General features: G+C 48.4%; 2 protein-coding genes across 3 annotated transcripts in view; one reads left to right on the top strand and one right to left on the bottom strand.

Moving 5' to 3' along the window:
- PTK7 (protein tyrosine kinase 7 (inactive)) overlaps window positions 1-26,775 on the bottom strand; it is an 82,654-nt gene extending 55,879 nt beyond the window's left edge. Inside the window, exon 1 of one of the 2 annotated variants that reach the window (XM_050786912.1) lies at window positions 26,489-26,775. In XM_050786912.1, coding sequence (XP_050642869.1) covers window positions 26,489-26,567 — 79 coding nt within the window. In that variant the 5' untranslated portion in view covers window positions 26,568-26,775. Of the gene's footprint in view, window positions 1-26,069; window positions 26,319-26,488 lie in introns of those variants that run through there. The other variant, XM_050786911.1, reaches the window with a different exon arrangement.
- LOC126952435 (thioredoxin-like) lies at window positions 5,604-6,130 on the top strand. The gene has a single exon (XM_050787047.1). It carries the CDS (start codon window positions 5,678-5,680, stop codon window positions 5,984-5,986), a length of 309 nt encoding a protein of 102 aa, XP_050643004.1. The 5' UTR covers window positions 5,604-5,677; the 3' UTR covers window positions 5,987-6,130.
- Window positions 26,776-27,957: the final 1,182 nt, after the last annotated feature.

Here is a 27,957-nt window from a genome sequence, read left to right as displayed (position 1 = left end):
TCACCGAAGAAGAAAAAGTGTTTGCACATGATATGAGAAAACAGATAGGAGTGAGAATTTTCACCCCTGGGTGCAGACTTGCCTCAAAATTAATTTAAATACTGTCCTATTTTGATCCATTTGAGAGCCTTCTAGGGAAAATCTACTCTGTTCTCCAGGTGTTCTAGAAGGATTCACCGAAGGAATAGTGAAGGTGGGAGCAGAATAGTGAAGTGGTTAGTGAAGGTAGAAGCTGAAATAGCTGCCAGACAGCTGTGCCCCTTCCCTGGAGGGAAGAGTCATGCCCCCAGGCACCCAGTGCCTTCAAAGGTTAAGGCTGTGAGTTCAGAGAACAAAGGAAGTTTTAAGGAAGAACAACTCCACCCCAGTCCAGGTAAAGGGGGACGTAACTGAAGCACCACTCCCAGCCTCACTCCACCTCCTTCCATCAGCCCCAAGGAGGGGGACGTCTGATTGGACATATTTGACTCCGACCCTTCCTCCTTTCACTTGGGAGTAGGGCGTCTGCTCCACCTGCAGGAAGCACACATTTTTTATAGGTAGCTACACACACACACACACACACACACACACACACACACACACACACACCCACACCTGTTAATACTCCAGAACTGCTATGACAAGGGAGTAAGTCTGCCTAATTCAAGGATGAATAAGACATTTATCCACTTCAGATTAAAGCCTTGTTGCTTGCTCATCCAACCCCTGGTCTGTCTGTCTGCTTTTCTCCCTCCCTTTCACCTCCTTTGACTGGTTTTAAACTCAGAAGGCAGAAGGGTATTTACTGATGCTGTCAATACAGTTTCCATTATAATGGTTTATGCCTGAGAATTTTTGTTTTTATTTTTATTGATTCTGTGAATGGATAAATGTTCCGTTGTATTTTCTTTTTTTTTTTTTTTTTTTTTTTTTCTGACACAGAGTCTCGCTCTGTAGCCCAGGCTGGAGTGCAGTGGCCGGATCTCAGCTCACTGCAAGCTCCGCCTCCCGGGTTTACGCCATTCTCCTGCCTCAGCCTCCCAAGTAGCTGGGACTACAGGCGCCCGCCACCTCGCCCGGCTAGTTTTTTGTATTTTTTAGTAGAGACGGGGTTTCACCGTGTTAGCCAGGATGGTCTCGATCTCCTGACCTCGTGATCCACCCGTCTCGGCCTCCCAAAGTGCTGGGATTACAGGCTTGAGCCACCGCTCCCGGCCTTCCTGTTGTATTTTCTAAATGGTTACTTGCTGATAAGTAGCAAACCTTCTGGGTTTTGTGTAGGTTTTGTATTTGCCCAAATGACTCAGTTCTCTCACTGATTGTAGTAGTTTTTCAGTTGATAATTGGGTTTCCCATGTAAAAAAGGTACCTCTGCAAAAACATTAACTTTATTTAGACTTATAGTCTTTTTTTTCCTGTGAGTGACAGGGTCTTGCTCAGTTGTCCAGGCTGCAATCCTCCCACCTCAGCCTCCCAACTAGCTGGGACTATGGGTGCATGCCACCTGGCTATATTCTTTCTTATAGCATTATTTCAGCTAAAAGAATAATAAATAGTAGTGACTTTATTATTTTAATTTAGTTACTTCTTTAATGCAAATAGCATTGCATTTCATTTTTAAGTATAAGGATGGCTATGTTTTTTTTTTTTAATCAGAAACGGACGTTAATTTATATCTAGTGTCATTTTTGCCTCTATTGAGAGAATTGTGTGACACCTCTGAGGTTTTTTTTTTTTTTGGTAGGGGTAGGAGGAACAACGTCTTGCTCTGTTGCCCAGGCTGGAATGCAGTGGTGGGATCTCAACTCACTGCAACCTCCACTTCCTGGGTTTAAGCAATTCTCCTGCCTCAGCCTCCCAAGTAGCCGGAATTACAGGGACCCGCCAACACAACCGGCTTTTTTTTTTTTTTTTTTGAGACAGAGTCTTGCTCTTTCACCCAGGCTGGAGTGCAGTGGCACGGTCTTGGCTCACTGCAACCTCCATCTCCTGGGTTCAAGCAATTCTCCTGTCTGAGCCTCCCAAGTAGCTGGGACTACAGGCACCTGCCACCACACCCAGCTAATTTTTGTATTTTCAGTAGAGACGGGCTTTCACCATATTGGTCAGGCTGGTCTCAAACTCCTGACTTCAGGTGATCCGCCCACCTCAGCCTCCCAAAATGCTGGGATTACTGAGCCACCTCACCTGGCCAAGAGATGCTCCCCAGAATGGCTCGAACCACCCACCTCCAGAGTTGGAGGCAAGCACACCAATCAATCCACGACATGGAGGGTCGAGTGGTGCTCTGTATTTTTTTTAGTAGAAACAGGGTCTCACGATGTTGGCTGGGCTGGTTCTCAAACTCCTGACCTCAGATGATCTGCCCACCTCGGCCTCCCAAAGTGCTGGGATTACAGGCATTAACCACCATGCCCAGCCACCTCTGATATCTTATGTTGATGAATTATAAAGGGTAAGCCATCCATGCATTTTTGGGAATACATCCTTTACTTCTTTATGGTACATTATCCTTTATCATAGTGTTAGATTTAATTTTCGAGTATTCTATATTAGACTTTTACACCAACGTTTCTAAGTAGTGTGGTTTTCTTTTCTGCACTGTCAGCATTTGAGAACAAGGCTATATCAACTTTGTGACACACACAGGCTGTTGTCCATCTGTTCCTTGGCTCTGTGACAGTCTCTACAAAGCATTTACAGGCTCTACTTCTTCAACATTTTTCAAAATTTCCCCTCAAAACTATTTGATACAATTATCTTTCAGTCATTTTTAACAGTTACTGGTCTATCCAGTCATTCAATTTTTTTTTTTCACATCTGCTTAGTTTTTTATTTAGTTAAGTATTAAGGACCAGTTAATCAACTCATTAGATTGGTCAGGGCAAGACACTTGAACTATGCAGCAGGATTTAAAAAGCAGTTGGTTTTTGGTAGTTCTCTGGTAACCACACAAACACATACACACAAATTTGTAGACTACTCTGAATATTGGATTTCCCCCGTGATCTTGTATAATAATGTGCTGTTCACAATCTGCAGTATTTTGGAAAGTATATAAATTGGACACGGCCAAATTAAAGATATTTCATAAACGCCTATAAAGTATTTGGGAACTTCAGCTGTATTCCCCAAAAAATCAGTTTTAAACTATAAAGAACAAAAATGCATATAAAATCAAAACAGATTTAACAGACGTCTTTGAAAAAAATCAAATTATAATTCAATTTTCTACTTTTTCAAATATGACTAAGAAAAAGAGTCACAAGTAGTAATGTCTACCATCTTTTAAAAAATCCTCTAATAATTTTTTTTGAGACTGAGTCTCGCTCTGTCGCCCAGGCTGGGAGTGCGGTGGCGCGATCTGGGCTCGCTGCAAGCTCCGCCTCCCGGGTTCACGCCATTCTCCTGCCTCAGCCTCCCGAGTAGGTGGGACTACAGGCGCCCGCCACCACGCCCGGCTAATTTTTCGTATTTTTAGTAGAGACGAGGTTTCACCGTGTTAACCAGGACAGTCTTGATCTCCTGACCTCGTGATCCGCCTGCCTCGGCCTCCCAAAGTGCTGGGATTACAGGCATGAGCCACTGCGCCTGGCCCAACCAACCAGATTCTTTAATAAATTTCAGTCATTATATTTCCCTGGCACAGATTTATTAGCATAGCACCAAACATGGTAACCCCTGATAAATATTAAAATATTTTCCTATCACAATGGTCACAATTCTAACTATTAGTAAACACTTTCTTAAATGGTAGCCCTCTCTGTTAAATGGTAAGCTCTCTGGGGACAGTGAACTTGTCCTTCCCGTTTCCCACTCTATCTATATCCCTAGTACCTACTGGGTACCTAGAATGTACTCAAGAAATAGCTGTGGGCCAGGAGCAGTGGCTCATGGCTGTAATCCCATCACTTTGTGCAGACTGCTTGAGTTCAGGAGTTTGAGACTAGCCTGGGCAACACGGCAATACCCTGACTCTATAAAAATTTTTTTTTAATTAGCCAGGCATGGTAGTGTGTGTTTGTAGTCCCAGCTACTCAGGGGGCTGAGGTGGGAGGACTGCTTGAGTCTGGGAAGTCGAGGCTGCAACGAGCCATGATTGCACCACTGCACTCCAGCCTGGGTGACAGAGTGAGATACTATCTCAAAAAAAAAAAAAAAAAAAAAAGGAAAAATAGTTGTGAAGCTATGAATGAAATTAAAGCTTCTTTTTTTTCTTTGTTTTGCCTATTGTCCTTTTATTTTTCCACATTAGAAATGCCAAAGTCATGTCTTTTTTTTTTTTCTAAGTACTGGATCCTAAATGACTTATCTATTTTATATTTTTAATTTCAAATTTATTAACTTCAAAGTTATATTCAAAAGAAAATTAATAATCAAATTATTTCCTAAAAACAAGACTGAAATAAATGAAAATAAATTAATCCATTGGCCTAAAGTTAGAAAAAATAAAACAAACTTTGCCATTATTATAGGTTTGTATCATGTAAAGAACATGAAACTTTCTTATTCAATCTAAACTCCATTTCAGTTGGAGGCTTATTCCACTGAAATTTATCATCATGACTGATATATCTGTCTTTGCTTTTATCTGTTTCACATTTTAATACTACAATGCTGCTTCTTTTGTTGTAAATATGATTTCATTTAGTTTCTTCACCTCTTATGATCTGCAAAGATTATTTCTTGCTTTTTAATTCTAGTAGCATACCATTTACTACTTTTAAAAATATTGACTTGGCAGGACGCAGTGGCTCACTCCTGTAATCCTAACACTTTGGGAGGCTGAGGCGGCTGGATCACCTGAGGTCAGGAGTTCGAGACCAGCCTGGACAACATGGCAAAACCCTATCTCTGCTAAAAAATGCAAAAATTAGCCAGGCGTGGTGGTAGGCGCCTGTAATCCCAGCCACTTGGGAGGCTGAGGCAGGAGAATTGCTTGAACCCAGGAGAAGGAGGTTGCAGTGAGCTGAAATTGCACCACTACACTCCAGCTTGGGTGACAGAGTGAGACTCTGTCTCAAAAAAAAAAAGTTTGCTTCTTTTTTCCAGCAGCATTCCAAGAGAGAAATGACAGGATGTGAACTAAGCCCAGGAGTAGGAGACTAAAGGAGAGGGAATGGATTTGAGAGCAGTGAAGGGCATACTAATCAATGGAGAAGAGGAATAAACAAATCTAGGCAGCAAGTAGTGCCTTAAGGGTCCCCAAGTCCATGTTGAGGAGGAGTTGGGGGCTCATGCTGAGTGTCTCTCAAGTTCACCTCCCAGAACAGCAACCCTTGCAACACACACCTCACTAGACCCTCACCATAACCCATGAGGCAGATATTACCATTTCCATTCTACAGATGAAGAAACAGAGCTCAGAAAAGTTCAACTGAATTCTGGTCTCTGGAATCCAAAAACGTCTTGAGCTACCACTGGGCAGCTGAGGCAGGGTTAGGCTGCGTGGGAAAACTGAGGACAAGACTTTGACCCACTGGATCAACCTTATCATCAAGTTGCAGGCCACAAAAAGAACATACCTGATAAAATAGAAAATAATATAGCAGATAATTCAGCGCTAACTGGTGAACAGAGAACAGACACAGTCTCAAAGATCAGGGATAAAATCTCCAGTGGGGAAGCTTGGTCTGGTGCTTTGTATCCGTTTCCATCGGTCCTTACAGCCGCTCGTCAGACCCCAGCAGCAAAGATGGTGAAGCAGATAGAGAGCAAGGCTGCTTTTCAGGAAGCCCTGAACACCGCAGGTGATAAACTTGTAGTAGTTGACTTCTCAGCCACGTGGTGTGGGCCTTGCAAAATGATCAAGCCTTTCTTTCATTCCCTCTCTGAAAAGTATTCCAACATGGTATTCCTTGAAGTAGATGTGGATGACTGTCAGGATGTTGCTTCAGAGTGTGAAGTCAAATGCATGCCAACATTCCAGTTTTTTAAGAAGGGACAAAAGGTGGGTGAATTTTCTGGAGCCAATAAGGAAAAGCTTGACGCCACCATTAATTAATTAGTCTAATCATGTTTTCTGAAAACATAACAAGCCATTGACTATTTAAAACTTGTAATTTTTTTAATTTACAAAAATATAAAATATGAAGACATAAACCCAGTTGCCATCTGTGTGACAATAAAACATTAATTCTAACGCTTTAAAAAAAAAAATCTCCAGTGGGCACTGGGCTCCCACACTGCCAGTTACCTGAACAACCCTGGGTTATCTGGCCATCTCGGCATAATTAGTAATCATGGAGGTGGGGATGTTTGGATGACAAATTATCTGATCATCCCAGCAACGCCCCGCATTTGAACCATGTTTACCAATTTTTATAGATTATTCTGTGTGAATTTCACAGGCCCACTGCAGAACAGTGATTCAGAAACTTTTTTGGTCATAAACCTGTTAAGAACCTGATGAAAGCTATAATCTCCCTCTCCACAAAAATAACAAATACAAAATCGTGTATGTAATTTTGACACGTTCATATCCTTTGACAGAGCAACTCCACTTCCAGGAATTTGCCCTACAGATATACAAGCACAAGGGCAAAGACAGATACAAGGATATTTGTGGTGGTATTGTTTAAAATAGGAAACCCTCCGAAACAAACCTGAAGTCCACCAGTAGGGCACTGGTGAAATAAACCAGGGAAGTGGGGGCAGGATGGGGTGAGGGAGTATAGACAGCACTGGCTTCAGGCTTAGCTTCCCCTTAAAAGATGCAGGGGCCTTCCTGCCCCCCTACCCAACCTGGTGCCCCCAACTCAGCAAGGTCCCTGGAGAGGAAGAAATGCAAGCAAGCGCACAGGAGGAGGCTAAATAATGAATTGTAAGTGTGTGTTTTCTTTGGCCAGGGCAGTCTGGCCAAGCTCTGGGGGCTGCTGGGCAAACATTTTTCATATTTTAGTAGCTGGCCTATGCCCAAAGCAGTCAAAAGTTAAGCAAGCTTTGAATGAGCCGCTCCCTTGCTCTCCAAGGTCCCAAGAATTCTTTTTTTTTTTTTTTTTTTTTTTTTGAGACGGAGTCTCCCTCTGTCACCCAGGCTGGAGTGCTGTGGCCGGATCTCAGCTCACTGCAAGCTCCGCCTCCCGGGTTCCCGCCATTCTCCTGCCTCAGCCTCCCGAGTAGCCGGGACTACAGGCACCCGCCACCTCGCCCGGCTAGTTTTTTTTTTTTGTATTTTTTAGTAGAGACGGGGTTTCACCGTGTTAGCCAGGATGGTCTCGATCTCCTGACCTCGTGATCCGCCCGTCTCGGCCTCCCAAAGTGCTGGGATTACAGGCTTGAGCCACCGCGCCCGGCGGTCCCAAGAATTCTTAATGAGGTTCTAAGGCAGTGGCCTCCAGGCCTCCAGCAAACTGGTCATGTTGCCTTAAATATCACTTACCCTTCACTACTTTTAATGAATGCAAATGATTCAGCAACAAAACACTTAGCCTGAAGCGAAATCTGTCTTTGTGCAGCCGGTTTCACCAGCTTGCTGACAGCCCAGCTCAGGCAGGGCCCTACCGGACAGGCAGGCAGGCTGGCCCAGCGGAGCCGCAGGTGCCCAGGCTAGCCCAGGCAGACCCCTGCACACCCAGGGCAGCAGCAGCAAAAGTCAGGAAGTGCAGAGCACAAGGGAAGATCTCCATCCCACCCACCACCCCAGCGACCAGGTGCAGACCTTCACAATTCCACCTCTTTATGACTCTGGCTCCAGGGCAGAGGAAAGTGTGAGCAGGAAAAACAAAAGGTATTTATTTGATCTAAGGAATGGGGCTTGGTCCCAGGCACCTCAAAGGCTTGTCCCGTCACCACCCACCCCCACCTCCCCTTCACCTGAGGCCAGGTTCCAGAGGAACTCAGAAAGAGAACCCGCAAAGCTCGCAAAGCTCGCTTGGATCCCGGCCCTCCTTCACCAACTGCAAGGAAGTGACAAAAACAGAGACAGTGTAAAGAACCCAATTTACACCCTGTTTTCGAAGCTCTCTTTTGGCAGCAAAAACTGAAAGCAATTTTTCAGGAGTCTGAGAGCAACTTTTAACTAATTTCTTTCCAACCTGAGGCTCAGGGGGATTTCTTGCCCTGTCAGCCTGATCAACACCTCTCCCCGGGGCTGACATAGCAGCCCTGGCCCAGAACAGGCAGCTGTTAATTCAGCTGCCACGTCTTCACCAGCTGCTGGCGGGAGACCCACAGAGGTCCATGCAGGCTCTCTCTAGGCTTTCTTGGTCGTGGATGCAAATATGGAATCAGAGGGCATTAGACCCAAACTAGGCAACTGGCTAAACTCAGGACTACTGAGAGCCCACACATATCTGCCTAGCTGCCTTAGACATAAAAAGGGCTTTGAAATATTTGTTGACTTGGTTTAAAAAGGGGCTGACTTGGCCCCTTTCAACCCTCACAGGACAGAGAAGACAAGATCAGTCTCCCCAACAGAAAAAAGTTTCTCATTGTATCTTAGAGGGCCTCCAAAAATAAGTTATATTGCATCAAAAATGCCCTTAGCTGTACATCCGTCTTTCAGAAAAAGAGCACTGCAATTTTCTTAAAACAATCAGGAAGAACATTTCAATGCTGTTCTTCCCCATCAGTTAAGGCACACCATCTATTATATAATACCTTATTATTCAAAACACTCTCATAGAAAGCCAACCGAAGCAGAAAAGAGCATTCCTTAATCGAGGGGCTAAGTCTCCTAGCCCCTGGGACTCTTAAGTTCTTGCCTTCCATTAATTGGCCCCTTTCCTTCCTGGGCCTCAGTGACCACGCAGGAAGAATGCTTTCCAAAACCCCTATGTGGTAAAGTGCTTAAGGCTACAGAAGTGAACAGGTAGAAGGCTTGACACACACATCTACACAGCAATCTACTGGTTTTTGTTTTGTTTTGTTGTTTTTTTAAGACAGAGTTTTATTCTTGTTGCCCTGGCTGGAGTGTAATGGCACAATCTTGGCTCACCGCAACGTCCACCTCCCAGGTTCAAGCGATTCTCCTGCCTTAGCCTCTCGAGTAGCTGGGATTACAGGCATCCACCACTACAACTGGCTAATTTTTTTTTTTTTAAGTAGAGACTGGGTTTCTCCATGTTGGTCAGACTGGTCTGGAACTCCCAACCTTAGGTGATCCCGCCTGCCTTGGCCTCCCAAAGTGCTGGGACTACAGGCATGAGCCACCATGGCCTGGCCAGCAATCTATTTTAAAAAAACAATTTTGCTTTTGATATTCATACAAAAGGGACACATCTTTCTCTTTTCATCCACCATATAAACCCCATAACCAATCCACCCCACCATCAAATGAACCAGAACTCAACCAAAGAATTCCTTGGCCTTTGGGAAGTTACAATGTGCCTGAAGGGGGAAAGGTGGTGAAGCAGGAGAACAGGGCCTGCAGGAAGCGAACCTAAGGCAGTTTCACACCTATGTCCTCCAACTAAATTGAAATGAAAGCCCTGACTTTGCAGGCCTAAGTAACAAAAAGAGCAGAGGCTACTATTCGCTTTGAACCTTTCTGCCAGGCAGATGGGAAATTGGCTGTCTGCAGCCAATCATACTGAGTGCAGATCCTGTCTTCATTTGCAACTTTGTAACTTCACTCCAGCCTCAGAATGGTTGCTATCCACAACCAATCAGACTGACATGCTGGCCCAGTCTTCCTTTGCATAGAAATGTAACTTTGTAACTTCACCCTAGCCACTGACTGGTTGCTTTTTCCAACCAATCAGATGTTTGCACAGGGGCATGACCTTTGCATGAAGTGGCCAGTAGGAAACTTTTAGGGGGTATTTGGGTCCAGGAAGATTCTGCATCCCAGCCCTTAAGCCGCTGCTTGAGTCTGTTCCCACACTGTGGAGTGTACTTTCATTTTCAATATATCTCTGCTTTCCTTCTTCTGTTGCTTCATTCTTTCTTTGCTTTGCTGGGGGTTTTGTCCAATTCTTTGTTCAAAACACCAAGAACATGGACACTTGCAGTCACGACCCTCTACCAGTGACAGTGTCATTCAGTAATGCTTGGGTAGCACAAAGTAGAATGGATGGCAACCAGTTGTCTCCACAAAGTCAGAATCAGCCTCACACAAGTGTGCTGCTGGGGAAGAAAACGCTACCATCTCCTGTCCGTCTCCTGCCTGCCTGAGCCAGGTCTCCATCCTCTGAGCTCCTGACATTAACTGTGTGCCTCTCTTTGGTCTTCTCTGTACCCTTGTCTTGTTAATCACTCTCTTCAGATTCTGTCTTGATTCACCTACCAGCAATCCATTCCTGGAGTAAACCTCCAGTGTCCCCCAGCTCAGTCTTTCAAGTTGGAGACTGAATTAGCCAGGCGTGGTGGTGGGCGCCTGTAATCCCAGCTACTCTAGAGACTGAGGCAGGAGAATCGCTTGAACCCGGGAGGTGGAGGTTGCAGTGAGCCGAGATTGCGCCATTGCACTCCAGCCTGGGCAACAAGAATGAAACTCCGTCTCAAAAAAAAAAAAAAAAAAAAAAAGGAGAACCTGTCATCAGAGAGTCACTGTATTCTTTCCATAAAAGACAGACTGTGTGCCTTCTGAGGGATACCTACCTCCTCTTGTAAACATCTCTTGCCTTATGAAGGCTTAAAGTCACCAGCCACCCGCCACCAACATACACACATGCACGCAGTACTTAACATGATGCTTTATGCCTCAAGCATCATTTGTAATTTACATGCCAGACTAAAAGGAAAACGGGTTTTATTGAAAGTTACTGGTAGATGGGAAGCAAAACTAGGCCTGTAAATTACAGTTATAACCATCACAGATAAGCATCACAGTTATAACCATCACAGATAACCATCACAGCTATAGCCATCACAGATAATCATCACAGTTATAACCTCCACAGATAACCATCACAGGTATAACCTCCACAGATAACCATCACAGTTATAGTCATCTTTTACTGAGCATTCGCAAGATCACAGACTAAGTCCTTCACATATACTGAATTTAGAAGATGCTCCATTATTTATTCGCACCAAGAGGACAAAGTGGTACTAGTTGAACTAAGACATAATGTTATATACAGTAGTCCCCCCAATCCTGGGGGGGATATGTTCTATGATCCCCCAGTGGATGTCTGAAACCTTAGATAGTAACAACCCCCAAATGGTATGTTTTTTGCCTATATATACATACCTACAGTAAAATTTCATTTATACATTAAGCACCTGACATCTGTAATCCCAGCACTTTGGGAGGCTGAGGTAGTAGCAGTATTGCTTGAGTCTAGGAGTTCAAGATCAGCCTGGGCAACAGAGCAAGATCTTATCTCTACAAAAATTTAGCTGGGCGTGATGGCACACACCTGCAGTCCCAGCTACTTGGGAGGCTGAGGTGGGAGGATCGCTTAAGCCAAGGAGGTCTTGAGGCTGCAGTGAGCCATGACTGCACTACTGCGTTCCAGCCTGGGCAACAGAGCAAGACCATATCTCCAAAGATTAATAAATAAATTAGGCACATTAGGCTGGGCACGGTGGCTCACGCCTTAAATCCCAGCATTTTAGGAGGCCAAGGTGGGTGGATCACGAGGTCAGGAGTTCAAGACCAGCCTGACCAACATGGTGAAACCCCATCACTACTAAAACTACAAAAATTAGCTGGGCATGGTGACACGCGCCTGTAATACCAGCTACTCAGGGGGCTGAGGCAGGAGAATCACTTGAACCCGAGAGGTGGAGGTTGGAGTGAGCTGAGATCGCACCACTGCACTCCAGCCTGGGCCACAGAGCAGGACTCTATCTCAAAAATAAAATAAATTTAAAAAAGAGTCACTTGAACACAAGCACTCTGATACCCTGACATTCGATAAACTGGACAAAGGGATGATTCACGTCCTGGGCGGGATGGAGTGGGATATCGAGAGATTTTATCATGCTACTCCGAATGGCATAAAACTTAAAACTTGTAAGCTGTTTACTTCTGGAATTTTCCATTTAATATATTTTGACCATGGGTAGCTGAAACCACGGATCAGGGGTGACTAATGTAATTAATTATAAGTTACATCCCAATTTCAAAGATGTGCAAATGTGAAAAGAAAAAACATCTAAGAGTTAATGAAATGCAGTACCATCTCACTCAACTCTTGCAAGAACTCTAATGAGACTGGTATTATTATCCCTATCTTACAAAAGAGGAAACTGGGCCAGGCACGGTGGCTCACGCCTGTAATCCCAGCACTTTGGGAGGCTGAGGCGGGCAGATCATGAGGTCAGGAGATCTAGACCATCCTGGCTAACACGGTGAAACCCTGTCTCTATAAAAATATAAAAAATTAGCCAGGCATGGTGGCGGGCGCCTGTAGTCCCAGCTACTCAGGAGGCTGAGGCAGGAGAATGGCGTGAACCTGGGAGGCAGAGGTTGCAGTGAGCCGAGATCACGCAACTGCACTGCACTCCAGCCTGGGCAATGAGCGAGACTCCGTCTCAAAAAAAAAAAAAAAAAAAGAGGAAACCGGCTGGGCACGGTGGCTCACGCCTGTAATCCCAACACTTTGAGAGGCCGAGGCAGGCTGATCACCTGAAGTCGGAAGTTTGAGACCAGCCTGGCCAACATGGTGAAACCCCGTTTCTACTAAAACAAAATATACAAAAATTTATATTTTTTTATATAAATATAAAGGCATAGTGGCATGGGTCTGTAGTTCTAGCTAGTTGGGAAGATGAGCCAGGAGGGTTGCTTGAACCCGGGAGGCAGAGATTGCAGTGAACCAAGATCGCGTCACTTCACTCCAGCTTGGGCGACAGAGTGAGACTCTATCTCCAAAAAAAAAAAAAAAGAGGAAGAAACCGAGGCTCAGAGAAATGAAGTAAACTAAGGTCTCTCAGCCAGTAAGTTGTGGAGCCAGAAGTCAGTTCCTGAACAGATTTCTGAATTTCCCTGGGAAGCAGGGAGCAAAGAGGAGGCAGCCAGGCTTCAGACGGATCCTTCTTGGTTACGCTGACCCATCAGAGGCAAATAACCCTGACTTGGCTGATCCCTAAAATCAGGGTCTTTCTTCAAGTGCACCTTCACAGATCCTACTTCCAGAAACAACAACAAAAAGAAAACAGGTTTCCCTAGCTCCTTCCTTGCAAAACTGGCTGGAAGTGAGGGGGGAACCTCTCAGCCAACTTGTTATATATAAAGCACATTTAACGAGCCTTTCAAGTCCTGGGAGTAGGAGAAGGAAGGGTTCATTGGAAATCTGATACTTTGGCAACCAAGCGGGAGGGACAAGGCCCTGAGCATCAGACCCTGAGGATAAACACCATCCCAAACCCCTTTGTCTGCCAGAAGGAGATACTTCCTGGGGGAGCAGGAGGCGGCAATGCTTTTTATGACAAAGCCCACCTAACAACAACCTCCACCGGAGACCTGGCTAGGGTCTTTGTACAACCCACCTAACCATAAACCCTCTATCTTTTCCCAAACCTGCTGGGGTCCCTCTCTCCACAAATACCTGTGACCATCATAAATGCCCTTAAACAGCCCCAGTTTACTGCCCAGCCTGCCTGCTGCTAAATGAGGGCATTTGTTTCAAATTTGCAAATACCGACAGCGGTGGAAACCTAAGTCCACCCCTAAAATGAAATGTTCTGCATTCCTCCAGGCCTGAAGCACCATGCTTCAAAAGCTGCAAGAGGCCCCAGCTGTTTACTCACTGGTGGGGTTATTGGGAGAGGTATTTTCCTGCTCCCTGAGGAGGCTCCTTTGATCCAGGCAAAGTGGGAAGGGGCAGAGAGGGGTGCCACCCACACCAAGGCTAGGCTGGGCCCATGCTCTCCTACCCCTTTCTGGGTCACCAGCAGCAGCTATGCAGCGCCTAGAAAAGGGACTTTCTTGGAAAGGCCCAAGTAGAGACTAAAATTGCTGTCTGGAGACAGAGCAAGTTGGCTTGGTGGCTTCCGCAGGATCTCTCAAGCCATGTTCAAAGGCCCTTCAGACAAAGGTAGAGGGTAAGGAAAGGCACAGGAGGCTGCACAGCCGCTGAGAGCACCCCAGCCTCTTACACAGGCAGAAACAAAGGACAAGGTCCCCACCCTGTTCTTCCCAGTTTACCGCACAGCTCAGGACACTCCATCAAAACAGGGTGCAGGTGTTTACTAAATAACAGCCTTTTGTTCTAAGAAGTTTTGCTAAAGGGGAGGGGGGATAGGCAAGAAAGAGAGAGAGCCCTTCTTGCAGGTCTCCAGGGCTGTTCCAGGACCCAGCCTAGCCCCCTCCCCTCAGTACTCCTCCTATAAGAGGCCTGGATCCCTGGGGTAGAGGAGGAGCTCAGATCATGGGCAGAAAAGCTGCTGTGTAGCTGGGCATTTTTTTAATTGGTCAGTTTAACAACTGGTTTAATCTGCTAAAGGAACTAAACTGATAGAATGCTTTGTTCTTTGTGCTGGAACTATAAGAGATCGACAGCATTTCCTTTTTTCTTCCCCCTGAGGTTGTAGGACAATGTTTTCTTTGTGATTTGTTTTGTTTTTCAGGTAGCTGAAAATTAGGTTTGGATCTCAAATGCCATCCTAGCACTCTCTAAGGATCTGTTGGCCTGACGGAGCCTTCTCCCTCTTCTTCTAGGTGGGAAACAGCCCAGCTTTGTAAACAGATGAGCTACAATGGAATCATATCACCTTTGCATCCTCCCTTTGCATCCTCCCGTGATCCTCCCGTGATAGAACGTAGGTTCCCACACTGGAGTCTGAGAACCTCAGAAGCAGAACAACAAACTCAGCAGAATCACCAAGAGCGGTCAACAGTTCAGCCAAAGAGAGATACACCTGGCACAAGAAAAGTGGCATCTCCCAGAATGTCAAGGTCATGATCCAACCTCGCCTGAACACTCCTGAGGGTTAAAAGACTTGACTCCAAAGTCAGAAATTAAAGGGAAATCTACATCATTAGGCCCCTACTATGGGGCAGGGCCTGGAGCACCAAGCGTGGGCACATCTACCTACGCAAAAGTAGTATGAGGTGGCAAACTCTATTAACCACTATGGGGATGACTCTATTACCTCCTACATGGTCTCCACCACAGCACTGCTCAGCGTACAACTCCCAGCAGGAAGCAATGATCTGGAATGCACCTACAAGCCAGGGCCTGCAACTGCCTGTGACCTTCCAGCAGCACCAGGAGGAGGAGGCTAAGGATTCATGGGTTCATGAGAAAAGCTCAAGCCATTGGGATTTAGGCACAGTGCCCTAGCCTTTTAGACTATATATAGTTTCACCATAACTCTTTTTATTTATTTATTTTTTTGAGATGGCATCTCACTCTCACCCAGGTTGGAATGCAGTAGCATGATCTCAGCTCACTGCAACCTCTGCCTCCCAGGCTCAAGCCATTCTCCTGCCTCAGCCTCCCGAGTAGCTGGGATTACAGGCATGCACCACCACAGCCGGCTAATTTTGTGTTTTTAGTGGAGATGGGGTTTCATCACGTTGGTCAGGCTGATCTGGAACTCCTGATCTCATGATCCACCTGCCTTGGCCTACCAAAGTGCTGGGATTACAGGTGTGAACCACCACACTAGCTTCAGCCCTGTTCCTCACCAGCTCTGCCGTGCTGGGCAGATTGTGCTTTTGTGCCTCAGTTTCTTTCCCTGTCAAATACTCTCTCTCCTATATCTTTGCAGCACCCTTTGCACCCAGAGAATTATACCCTAATACCCACATCACCAGTTGGTCAAGTCTAAACACATCTGTGCCCACGCACTAGAGACTCCAGAATAAAAAGCAGCCCTTAGATTAAAGTGCTCTCCCTAAACCCAGGGTAAGGAGAGCCTGTAAGGTGTAGCAGAAATAGGGCTGGAGGTGCCACACTGAGTGAGCCTCAGCAAGGGCCCTCCAAGGTCTTCTGTTCTGAAATTGAAGCCTGGAGAGGAGGATGGGACTTGCCCATGGTCACACAAGCAGTTTCAGGCAAACGTGGAAGGAGAGTCTATGTCTTCCAACACTGAGCCTAGTGCTCCTCCTGGTGCCTCCTCAGGTTCAAGAGGTATGAACAGCACCAGGACACCCAGCGCTGGAGCTTAGCAAGACCCAAGACCCGCCTTTGGGACTGAGGTCCTATCACTTCTCTTGCAGGAATTCCTCTAAATCAGGAATGCCCACACAACTTTACCTGGAGACCCTAGTGTCCCCAGGGAGAGAGGAAACAGGAGAAAGGAAAACTGAAAGCTCCTTAATAAAATGTGAAATAAACTCTGCAGCCCACTCTTCCCAAGGACTCAGCCAGCCTTCCACACCAATTATCACGTAAGGCTAGCAGCCTGTATCGGCAAGACAGCAACATCCTCTCACAGAGAAAAGGGCCCAGAAATAGGCCAAGACTTCAGCAGCCACAGATACACAATGCGCAGTGGGTACAGTAACGGGGCCGCACGCTCATGGGCTTCTCCTATCGTATGTTACAGGCAGGATTGCCCCATCCCACCACCATCGGAGGCAGAACAGTAGTGAAGAGGGCTCACTTGAAACACATTAGAACAGAGGCATCAAAATCATCTTGGTCCATCGGCTGGGAAACAAAGAGCCACTAGTTGCAAGGCCTTCATGCCAATGGAACAGCCACCTTTGACTGTACAGGTTGTGCACTGCTCAAGATGTCTGACCAAAGAACCAACACTGAAATACTGCCTGAACCCTGGTGCAGGACTGCATCTACCTGGAGGAAGGGGTATTTTTTTTTCTTTTTTTTTTTTCTTTGAGATAGGGTCTCGCTCAGTTGCCCAGGCTAGAGTGCAGTGGTGCAATCACATCACAGCTTACCCACTTCAGCTCTGACGTCCCAGGCTCAAGCAATCCTCCCGCCACAGCCTTTGAGTAGCTGAGACTACAGGCATGCACCACCACGCCCAGCTAGTTTTTTTTTGTATTTTTTGTAAAGACAGGGTTTCGTCTTGTTGCCTAGGCTGGTCTCAAACTCCTGAGCTCAAGTGATCCACTTGCCTCTGCCTCCCAAAGTGCTGGGATCACAGGCGCGCCCACGACTCCCAGTGCGCCCACGATTCCCAGTGCACCCACGACTGGGAGTACTTATTTGTAATGTGCACAAAGGTACCGTACGAACTAGCTGCTGGGACACCTCAGCAGTCCCAAAGGCACACAAACGTTCTCCTCATTGCCCCGCCACCACCCCAAGGAGGAGACAAAAAAAAAAAAAGAAGCCAGAGTGTCTCCTGGAGGGGAGGCTGTGCACGAGGGGAGCCCACTGCCCTTGGCCACACAGAACCTCAGGAACCTCCCCACAGCATAGACAGAAGTTCCCACAAATTACACAGAGTCGCTGACTGGGGAAACCCCCACAGCCATCCAGTGATTATAGAAACCCCTCCCTTGGGTATCATAAAAGTCTGCCTAGGCTGCATGACGCACAATTCACTACCCATTCCCTGAGAACCTCAGCATGCCGGGAGAGACAGTGGCCCTTAAGCAGCACCAACCCACCCCTTGGGAGAATCTGCTATTGAGACAGACAGAGGGAGAATTCCCACCAGGAAAATGTGGCTGTGTGTGGCTCCCATATTTCTGGGTTGCTGTTGGAATACTGAGACCCATTTAGAAAACCTGTGCTTTTGAATGAGGAAGCCAGTCTTTTTTTTTTCTTTTTCTTTTTTCTTTTTTTTTTTTTTTTTTTTTGAGACAGAGTTTCGCTCTTGTTGCCCAGGCTGGAGTGCAATGGCGCAATCTCAGCTCACCACAACCTCGGCCTCCCAGGTTTGAGTCATTCTCCTGCCTCGGCCTCCCAAGTAGCTGGGATTACAGGCATGCCCGGCAAATTTTGTATTTTTAGTAGAGACAGGATTTCTCCATTTTGGTCAGGATGGTCTTGAACTCCCGACCTTAGGTGATTCGCATGCCTCAGCTTCCCAAAGTGCTGGGATTATAGGCATGAGCCACTGCATCTGGCCCAAATGAGAAAACCATTTCCAAGGCTGCTAGTCAAGAGGCACTTTGTTGAGCCTTCGGCAAACCATTCTAGAGTCAGAGGGCTGGAGAGAAAGGCTGACACCTCTGGCCGGGCACAGTGGCTTATGCCTGTAATCCCAGCACTTTGGGAGGGCAAGGCAGGCGGATCACAAGGTCAGAAGTTCAAGACCAGCCTGACCAATATGGTGAAACTCTGTCTCTACTGAGAATACAAAAATTAGCCGGATATGGTGGCGGGCGCCTGTAATCCCAGCTACTTAGGAGGCTGAGGCAGGAGAATGGCGTGAACCCAGGAGGCGGAGGTTGCGGTGAGCCAAGATCACACCACTGCATTCCAGCCTGGGTGACAGAGAGAAAGAGGGGAGGGGGGGAGGGGAGGGGAGGGGAGGGGAGGGGAGGGGAGGGGGGGGAGGGGAGGGGAGGGGAGGGGAGGAGGGGAGAAGAAAAGAAAAAAGAAAAAAGGCTGACCCCTCAAAAGGAAACAGCTGGCCAGGACAGTCTCTGGGAAGAACCCTCAGGGCTAGCCAGAGGGGCTGCTTCCCAGGGGTCACCCATTTCCACGGCTGAAGAGCATTATATCACAACTTCACAGGGGCCAGCAAGGCAGGCAAAAGCATCACTTGCATTGTGCTGATGAGGAAACTGAGGCTCGGAAAGGTTAACTAACCAGCTCAGGGTCATGTGGGTATGCAGCAATTGATCCGGGACCAGAATACAGAAAAACTGGTGTCACGGGTCTATAGATGTCTCTTCTCTTACTTCATCGCTTATGGCTGCTGTGTGATAGGAGAACAGAACCACCCAGGTTTTCAGAATCCTGGTCTGATGACTTCACATCATTCTGAGGCCATCACTGACTACATCTATTCAGCAAGGTCGGGTCCTCTCCCTCTCTAAAGCCCTCCCACCCCCATTTGCTCCTACATCTCAGACTTACCATCCCACACATTCTGGAATGTACTTCTATTCTACTTAGCACTTTACCAAATGGTGTCTTTCATACTTCATCTGATTTATGTTTCTCCATCTTGTCTTCCTCCTGCGTCCCATGGCTCCTCAGACAGCTTCACCCATAGAAGACACTCAAGCACTTTGAATGAACTCCCTCCTAAGCTCCCCACTATTAATACCGCCCTTTTTCTCAACACCACACCTCCACTTCAGACTGACAAATTCTCCTTATGGCTACTCAGTGGTTCTCACACTTAAGCGTAGGTAAGAATCTCCAGGAAGCTCTATAAATGCAGTTTCCAGGCTGGGCATGGTGGCTTACACCTGTAATCCCAACACTTTGGCAGGCAGAGGCAGGAGGATTGCTTGAGCCCAGGAGTTCAACAGCCTGGGCAACACAGCAAGACCTCGTCTCTACTAAAAATAAAAAATAAATGTAAAAAACTAGCCAGGTACGGTGGCATGCACCTGTGATCCCAGCTACTTGGGAGGCAGAGGTGGGAGAATCACTTGAGCCCAACAGGACAAGGCTGCAGTGAGCTGTGATTGCACCACTGCAATCCAACCTGGGTGACAGAGTGAGACCCTGTCTCAAAAATAAATGAATAAAAATTAAAATGCAGTTTCCTTTAGAAATCTGACCTATGTAACTGGATTGGCTATTCAAAAACAACATAATCTAACAAAAAAATAAAATGCATTTTCTGGCCTCTCCCTCAATAATTCTGATGGGCAGGTCTGCAGTAAGGCCCAGGAAACTAAAATTTTCTTCAGTACTTTGGTGACCTGCCCTCTCACTATACTCTCCACTCTACGTCTTTGAGAAACACGTATCTATACCTTCCTAATATGTGACTTACAATCCCTACCCCACGACTCGGAACCTTGTCTTCAGAAATTATATACACACCCAAACCTGTGAGTGCATATCCCACTTATCAAGGCTTACACTTGTAACAGGGGCTTGGGATCTGCAGGACACCTGGTGGATGACGTTCTAGTCACCTGAGCATTCACTCAACACATACCCCAGTTAATGCACACAGCAGATGAGAGTTTAGCAATGTCAAACCAAGTGGCGAGAGGGGAAAGGCGCCTGTGTGCGTGTCAGCCCTTCGAACCAAGCTTCCTCCCTGCCCCACTGCTGTTTGTGTAACATTACTGGGAGGGAAACGGCCTAAATGCAGAGAAGAAAAGAGGATGGAAAAAGTGACATACTACAGAGGGCTTCCTCAAACCGCTGATTAGCTGTGGCAGCTCTCGGGCCAGCTCCACCAAAGTGCCAGGGGGCTCAGTAGTGAACTCAGAGAATTCCAACATAGGACTCTAACCAGCTACAATGGCAGTACTTTCACACCCTCAGAAAAAGGACCAGGCAGATGGGGGCCAGAGCAGGAATCGAGGGGAGGAGCAGGCGGCAGCTCCAGGGCAAGGTGAGGGCCAGCGCCAGCAACTGTGGCCCTGAGTCTGTAACCCCACCATGTGGCTCTGGCCAGGGGTAGTGCCCAGGCACAGCGGCAGAGAGGCATCTACTGAGGTTAGGGAGAGCAGGAGGTTGAGGGACGCAGGCCAAGGACACCCGACCCTGTTTAATGACCCTTTCTTCCATCAGGAAAACACCAAAGACTGAATCCTTGGCCCCAAACTGCTCTTGGCTCCAATATTAGAGTCTAACCGGCCAACCTCTGTCCCAGACGAGTCTCACAGAAGCTGCATTGGCTTAAACACAGACTCACACAAACCCCCTCACTCCAGAATATGAAATGCTCCAAAGACTAACAACACTACAACTGTCAAAGCCCAGCGGAGACATGCCTCCCTTTATGAACCAAATGTATTCCTGAAAAGTTGTCTGTCAACCAAATTTCTGCCTAACAAATCCAGTTTCTCCACTGACTTTCGTTATAAAATCAGTCGTATTTTCCTCTAGGAAAAGCTGAGGTTTTGAGAGGAGCTAAACATCAGGCTGAATATTGCAGACTTTTTTTTTTTTTTTTTGAGATGGAGTCTCGCTGTGTCGCCCAGGCTGGGGTGCAGTGGCGCGATCTCGGCTCACTTCAAGCTCTGCCTCCTGGGTTCACGCCATTCTCCTGCCTCAGCCTCCGAGTAGCTGGGACTACAGGCGCCCGCCACTACGCCCGGCTAGTTTTTTGTATTTTTAGTAGAGACGGGGTTTCACCATGTTAGCCAGGGATGGTCTCGATCTCCTGACCTCGTGATCCGCCCGCCTCGGCCTCCCAAAGTGCTGGGATTACAGGCTTGAGCCACCGCGCCCGGCCATATTGCAGACTTTCTAGAGTCACACATTTAATGGAGAAATTTCTTGACAAAGTCTAATTCAAGTTAAACCCAAAGGAGGTAATTTTTAAGCATGCACATCACCCCAAGGAGTGTTCACATGAAGTAAGTTATTTAAAGCAAATCTTCAAATACTGTGCAGGATCTCAGCTCCCAATTTATACTGTTGCAACAAAAGCTATGTGCCTTGAGATTCTGTATAAAGAAGGAAGCCTAGGCCAGGACTTCTGGAACTCTGGGGTACACAGTCACCTGAGGATCTTGTTAAAATGCAGATTGCGGCAGGGTATGGTGGCTCACGCCTATAATCCCAGTAATCTCAGCACTTTGGGAGGCCGAGGTGGGCGGATCACAAGGTCAGGAGTTCGACACTAGCCTGACCAACATGGTGAAACCGTGTCTCCACTAAAAATACAAAAAAAAAAAAAAAAAATAGCCGGGCGTGGTGGTGTGTGCCTGTAATCCCAGCTACTCAGGAGGCTGAGGCAGGAGAATCGCTTGAACCCGGGAGGCAGAGGTTGCAGGGAGCCAAGATCGTGCCACTGCACTCCAGCCTGGGCAACAGAATGAGAACGAGAGTCCACCTCAAAAAAAAAAAAAAAAAAAAAAACTGCAGATTGCGATTCTGATTCATGCTCTCAGGAATGCTGATGCCATGTTGCCATGCGGCCCTGGGTCTTACTTCAAGTAGCGCAGTTATAGATACTCTAGGCCCCTACACAGTTCTCTGAGGAAGCAACTTTAGCACCAGTTTTTAAGCTGCAATCAGCTTCATATGTAGCGGTGCTTGCCCACGCACAGAACTTGCAGAAAGCTAGAAGCCCCACCACATCAAAACTCAGAAAAGCCACCACCAAAACCAGTCAGCCCAGGATCAGGGAAGGAAGATCTGATCCTTAATTTGGTCACCGTAGAGAAGGCACAAGGAGGAACAGGCAACCCCAACCCAAAGAAGCTGGGGAGGGTGCAAAAGACTCCCAATGCCTAGGATACAAGGGGTTATTTAACCCCACCCTTGATCATTCTGCCCTGCACCCAAATGGTTCATTCACTTTTGAAATAAACCTACATGAGGACCTGTTATATCGGCTGGGTGCAGTGGCTCACGCCTGTAATCCCAGCACTTTGGGAGGCCAAGGTGGGCGGATCACCTGAGGTCAGGAGTTTGAGACCAACTTGGCCAACATAGTGAAACTCTGTCTCTACTAAAAATACAAAAATTAGCTGGGTGCAGCGGCGCATGCCTGTAATCCCAGGTACTCAAGAGGCTGAGGTAGAAGAATCACTTGAACCTGGGAGGGAGAGGTTGCAGTGAACCAAGACTGAGTCAATGCACTACAGCCTGGGAGACACAGGAAAACTCCATCTCAAAAAAAAAAAAAAAAAAAAAAAAAAAAAAAAAACCCTACATAAAAACCTGTTATAAATAAGTACTGTACTAAACTCTATGGGGGAGCCCTTCAGTAAATTAAAACAAAACCCATCAGGAGCAAAAATATGGATGGTGTCGCAAGAATGACAGTCCAGAAGTTCTACAGGTGTCTACTTTCTGGCAGGAGAGATAGGACAGCTTCATGGAAGAAGAGGCAGTGGGGCTGGGCAACAGAGAGACAGGAGAAGGCAATGTACACCCGGGGACTGGCCCAAAGGAAAGAAAGGTCGGAGAAAACCAGATATGTGTTAGGAGATGGCAAATAGTCCAGCTGGACTGGAATGGAGGGTTCCAGTAGGTAAAACGTCCATTGTTGGGAATGACTGTAAAGCTGAAAGAATCTTTGAAGCACACCACAGAGGAAAGACCAAGAAAGGGGTGTGTGTGTGTGTGTGTGTATACTTTTTTTTTTTTTTTTTGAGATGGAGTCTAGCTCTGTCGCCCAAGCTGGAGTGCAGTGGCACAATCTCGGCTCACTGCAACCTCCGCCTCCCGGGTTCACACCATTCTCCTGCCTCAGCCTCCCAAGTAGATGGGATTCGAGGTGTGTGCCACCATACTCAGCTAATTTTTGTATTTTTAGTAGAGATGGGGTTTTACCATGTTGACCAGGCTGGTCTTGAACTCCTGACCTCAGGTTATCCGCCTACCTTGGCCTCCCAAAGTGCTGCGATTACAGACGTGAGCCACTGCACCCAGCCTACTTCATTCTATTTAATCCTCAGCACAACTCTAGGAAGCCCTTTATAGAAGAGGTTGAGAAGCTAAAAGGTTTGTCCAGGGCTACAGGGCCTGCCAATGAGTCTGAGTTGCTGCTTTGCCAGATACACTCCTTATCCCTGGGCTCCACATCCCTCAACAGAGGATCAAAAACATTGGGGGAAGATAAAAATTAAAAACAATACAACAATTAAAAAGAATACAAATTAAAAATACAACAGTTATTTACATAGCATCTCCACTGTAATAGGTACTACACGTAATTTACAGAATTTTTTTTTTTTTTTTTTTTGAGACAGAGTCTTATTCTCTCCTCCAGGCTGGAGTGCAGTGGTGCGATCTCCGCTCACTGCAAGCTCCGCCTCCCAGGTTCACGCCATTCTCCTGCCTCAGCCTCCCGAGCAGCTAGGACTACAGGCGCCCGCCACCACACCTGGCTAATTTTTTGTATTTTTAGTAGAGAAGGGGTTTCACCGTGTTAGCCAGGATGGTCTCGATCTCCTGACCTCGTGATCTGCCCGCCTCGGCCTCCCAAAGTGCTGGGATTACAGGCGTAAGCCACCGCGCCTGGCCGCACCCTTGGATTTTGTCATTCTCAGGGAGTCCTATTCCAATTCCCTGCAGATGCCAAGGAAGGACCATACTTTATATCCATTGCTTGAGCTCTGTCCACCACTCAATGCTGCTCTGAACACCAGGAGTTTATCATCTGACAAGTGACATGAAGAGCACCCTCGCCCTGCCACCATACTTCCCAACAGCTGAGAAAAGCCATCTCTAATAAAAGCAACTCCTAGGCCTGAATTACAGGCTGCAGAGCCTTGAGGAATCTGCAGACAGCCTATCCCAGAACATGACGACTCAATTTCCCCAAAGAAACAAGAGCCTGGAGGAAAGAAACCAGGGAGGGGGAGGGGAATCGGGATGAGGAAGTGACCACATCTGACTGTCCAAGAGGTTGGGGTTGAGAATCCCAAGTTTCAAACATTAAGCCTCCTCCTCCTCCTCTTCCTCTACCTCCTCCTCCTCCTCCTCCATATCTATTACAACAGCATCTTAAAGTGCAGAAAGTAACTCAGCCATTTATGGCATAATTACCCAGACTTTAAAATGGTCTAATCCACAAACCTAGCCAGCCTAGGTTCCTTACTCCAGCCTTATTAACAGTGGGATCTCACTACAACTCCAGTTAATTACACAAACAATGAGATGGAAAAATCTACTGTGATCTATTAAAAAAAATCGTTGCCCCCTGAAATCATGCGTCTGGGGGTGGGTTGAGTCCCAGGATTTCACTAGAAGACAACAGGCACCTCGGCCTCTGCTGAAATTGTTTACAGCACATGGACAGGTTCCACAACAAGGCACATTTGGTGGAACTGATTTAAGGCTCTCATTAAAATGTTTCTTTGTTGAGCACAAGACATCCCCCCACCCCTAAGGAGACTACAGACCTCCTGCCCTAAGCCCTCACTCAGCCTGCCCTAACTTCCCCCAACAGGATCCCCCCCCTCCACACGCACACACTAAACACTAGTCACCAGATTAAGTCAATTAACATCAGAGTCATTTTCTCATGAAAGGAATTTAGGAATTTAGCATTTGTTGAGCAAGAGCCCCATCTTCACCAGAAACTCCCCTTGACTCCAGAACTCTGAACAGCAGCAGTGAAGGCAGCCTCACTGGGCAGACCCACACACCAAAACCCAACCAGAAGAGCCAGGAGGCCTGTGAGCTCGGGCTGCTCGCCCAGATGGCTGGGCCCCCATCCTGGCTGTGCAAAAAAGTTCCATACTTCCTCTGGGAGCAGATGTGGATTCTGCCACGAGCAATAACCACCAAACACATCACAAGAAACACGGGGCAACTCCAAACACCTCCTCCAAATCCCTGGAGCTTACTCTCTTTCCTGGGTTACATTTACCTCTCGTTTTACAACTGGGCGCAGGGAAGATGTTGATTCCACCAGCACCAAAACCCCTCCACAGCTGGCAGGCCAGAAAGGTATTAGAAAGGCAGTTCCCTACCCATGCTGTTCCCATTGCCACCTTCAAAGGAGGTGGGAAGTGATCACCTAGGACAGGTCTTCTGGACAGAGCTCCCCAAGAGAAAGCTGCTTCGAGGACCACCAAAGAGTGTTTTGGAGGCTGGGGGGCTTTATTTTCAGTCCGGGCTGTTTGGGATGGGCGGGTGGCTTGATGCTTTCCTGTAAGGCACTTCGACACCTCAGTGGTGACTCTTAGGTGTGACCAAGCCAGGAAATAAAAGCTGCGGGAGTTGGGGGGGAGGGCGGTGCTGTCTGCCTGGTGATGAGGGCCACACCCGCGTTAAAATACTAAGGCCCCCCAAGAAAAACCTGAATGAGTTCTTTTTGCTTTTCTGTCCTTAGAAAGATTTCCTTTCCTCTGTGAGGACAGCCAGGATGGAAATCCAGGAAGGAGCAGAACAAACCCCGTCCGTACCTTTGCAGCCAGGCCATGCCCGATTTTGGCAGCGGCCTTCACACATTAGTCACCGCGACAGCCTGGGACCCTCGGATCCCCGGATTCGGCCCTGGCACGGAGAGGGCGCAGGGATCCAGACCAGTAACTAGAAGCCATGGGGCGGCCCCTAATTCTTCCCTTCTTCCGCCCTCACCCGCAGGGCCATCTGGGGTCCCGGCTTTGCCCAGGAACTTGGAGGAGGGAAGCCGGGAGCGTCGGGTCAGCGTAGGTAACAAAGCTCCGCGCTTTGCGCGCCGCAGGTCTGTCCGGCATCGGGCCCCAAACCGGCCACTCTTACCTGGGCTGACCCTGCCGGGTGGGGTGGGGGGCTCCCTTTTCCCCTTCGCACCCCCCACGGGGGGTGCGGGTGGTCTTTTCTCCCCCGACAAGAAACTCCCCATCTGGGCCCGAGAGCCGGCAACTCTCGGCAGTTCTCGAGCAAACTCTCGGCTCAGACCACAAAAACTCAGTGAGGCTGGAAATGCGTCCCCGCGGCGCGGGTGGGAGGGGGACCTGACCGAGTCCCTGGAGGCTTCGTCAGCCTCCCGGCCCCTGGGTTCCTTGCGCCCTTCCGCCGCGAGCCTGCACCCCCAGCGAGCCTCTCCACCACTCCAGGGCCGCTCCAGCCGCCCAAACCCACCTCCCCAGGTGCAGCTTTTTGCCCACGGGCACTCCCGCGCTTCCCAAGCTCTGCGCCCTCAGCTCTCGGGGACTCACCGCCCAGCAGCGGCAGCAGCAGGACGCTGAGCAGAGGCAACCGGCGGGGTCTGGCCAGGGATCCCCGTGTAGCTCCCATCGCGGCCGGCTCGGGAAAAGGAGCTGAGGGCGCACAGCGGGTGCGCAGACTGCGCTCCGCGGCGGGCACAGAAGACAGAGCGCACCGGAGCGCGGGCGCCGCAGCAGCAGCCGCAGCCGGAGCCCGACCCCGAGGCGTCCCGAGCCGGAGCCGCGCGCGCCCGGTACCTCGGAGTCCTCGCGCGCCGCCGCCGCTGCCGCCGCCAAGCCCCGCCCCACGACGCCCCCTCCCCTCCGGCCCCCGCACGGCGCCCCGCCCCCTCGACGCCCCCTCCTCGCCGAGACGGGGAGGAGCTCAGTAGGGGGAGGGGTCTGGAGAGGGATGGAGAACAGAGAGAGCAAGGCTCAGGAGAGCGCAGGGGACCTGAGAGGGGTAGGGGAGTATTTGCTGTACCTACCACTGACTCTGCAGGGATCCGGGAGAACCTAAGTGACTTGTGAGATGCCGTGGACCCTGGGGAGAATGGCCCATTCTGTGCATACCTGGAGGCTCTGGCCAACAGTTCCCCCAGAATTCTCCAAGTGGGGGCAGCGGAAGAGGTGGGCGCCACCCACTCTTCAGCAACCCAAAATCTTACAGGCAGACCCAGAACAGCACGGTGTCCTTAATGTCCCCCAGCAGAGTAACCTGAAGATGCTGTGTAGCCCGGAGAGGGGCTGAAGGGTGCATGACTGGGGTCTGGTTTGGCTCTAGACCAATCTGAACCCAAAGGTAGAAACACGCTGGGTTCTGAAAGCCAGGCTGAAGGCTGCTAAACTGACAAATTCATCCCAAGTCCATCTCCAGGCAGTCTGGGCTGTGTCAGGGTATGGCCAAGTCTCCAGCTGTGGGGAGGCCCAGCACAACCCTTGTTCCAGGCACCCCCCACCCCCCGCGCCACCACCCCCACATTCTTTCTTTGTTGTGAAAGCAGCAAGGGGTGTAGGAGGCGGGTCAGGAGGAGTCAAGCTTTAGAAGATGGGCCCCAGCTGCTGCTCAGGCCTCCAAGATATGCTGAGAGGGGATGGATAGTGCCTTGTCTCCCCTCTGGCTCCGGAGGGCCCCCCAGGCCTGCTTAGTCCTCCCTTCCCCCAAGCAGCTGGGAGAACGAATGGCAGCCACAGAGGGCCTCACAGCCAGGAGAAGTGGCGCCAGGACTCCAGGGTCCTGCCACATGGCCACCACATGTCCCTGACAACCCAGTCCACAGCACCTTTTCCTTGGGTTGTGGGCCTCCTTCTTCCCCATCCCCCAGATGCCTTCCTACAGGCCCTGCTGGAGATGATACAAACAAGGGGAGGAAGAGAAGAGAGATCCAAGAATCAACACTCCTCCTGCTGCCCCATCCATCACTGCACCTCACCCTCTGTGAAGGGCCCCAACACAAGCCCTGCTTCATACCCTCTTCAAT

The sequence above is a fragment of the Macaca thibetana genome, chromosome 4 (assembly GCF_024542745.1).
Source record: "Macaca thibetana thibetana isolate TM-01 chromosome 4, ASM2454274v1, whole genome shotgun sequence".
NCBI lineage: Eukaryota > Metazoa > Chordata > Mammalia > Primates > Cercopithecidae > Macaca > Macaca thibetana.
The sequence above is the reverse complement of the archived record's forward strand: the minus strand, read 5'-3'. Positions and strand labels throughout refer to the sequence as shown.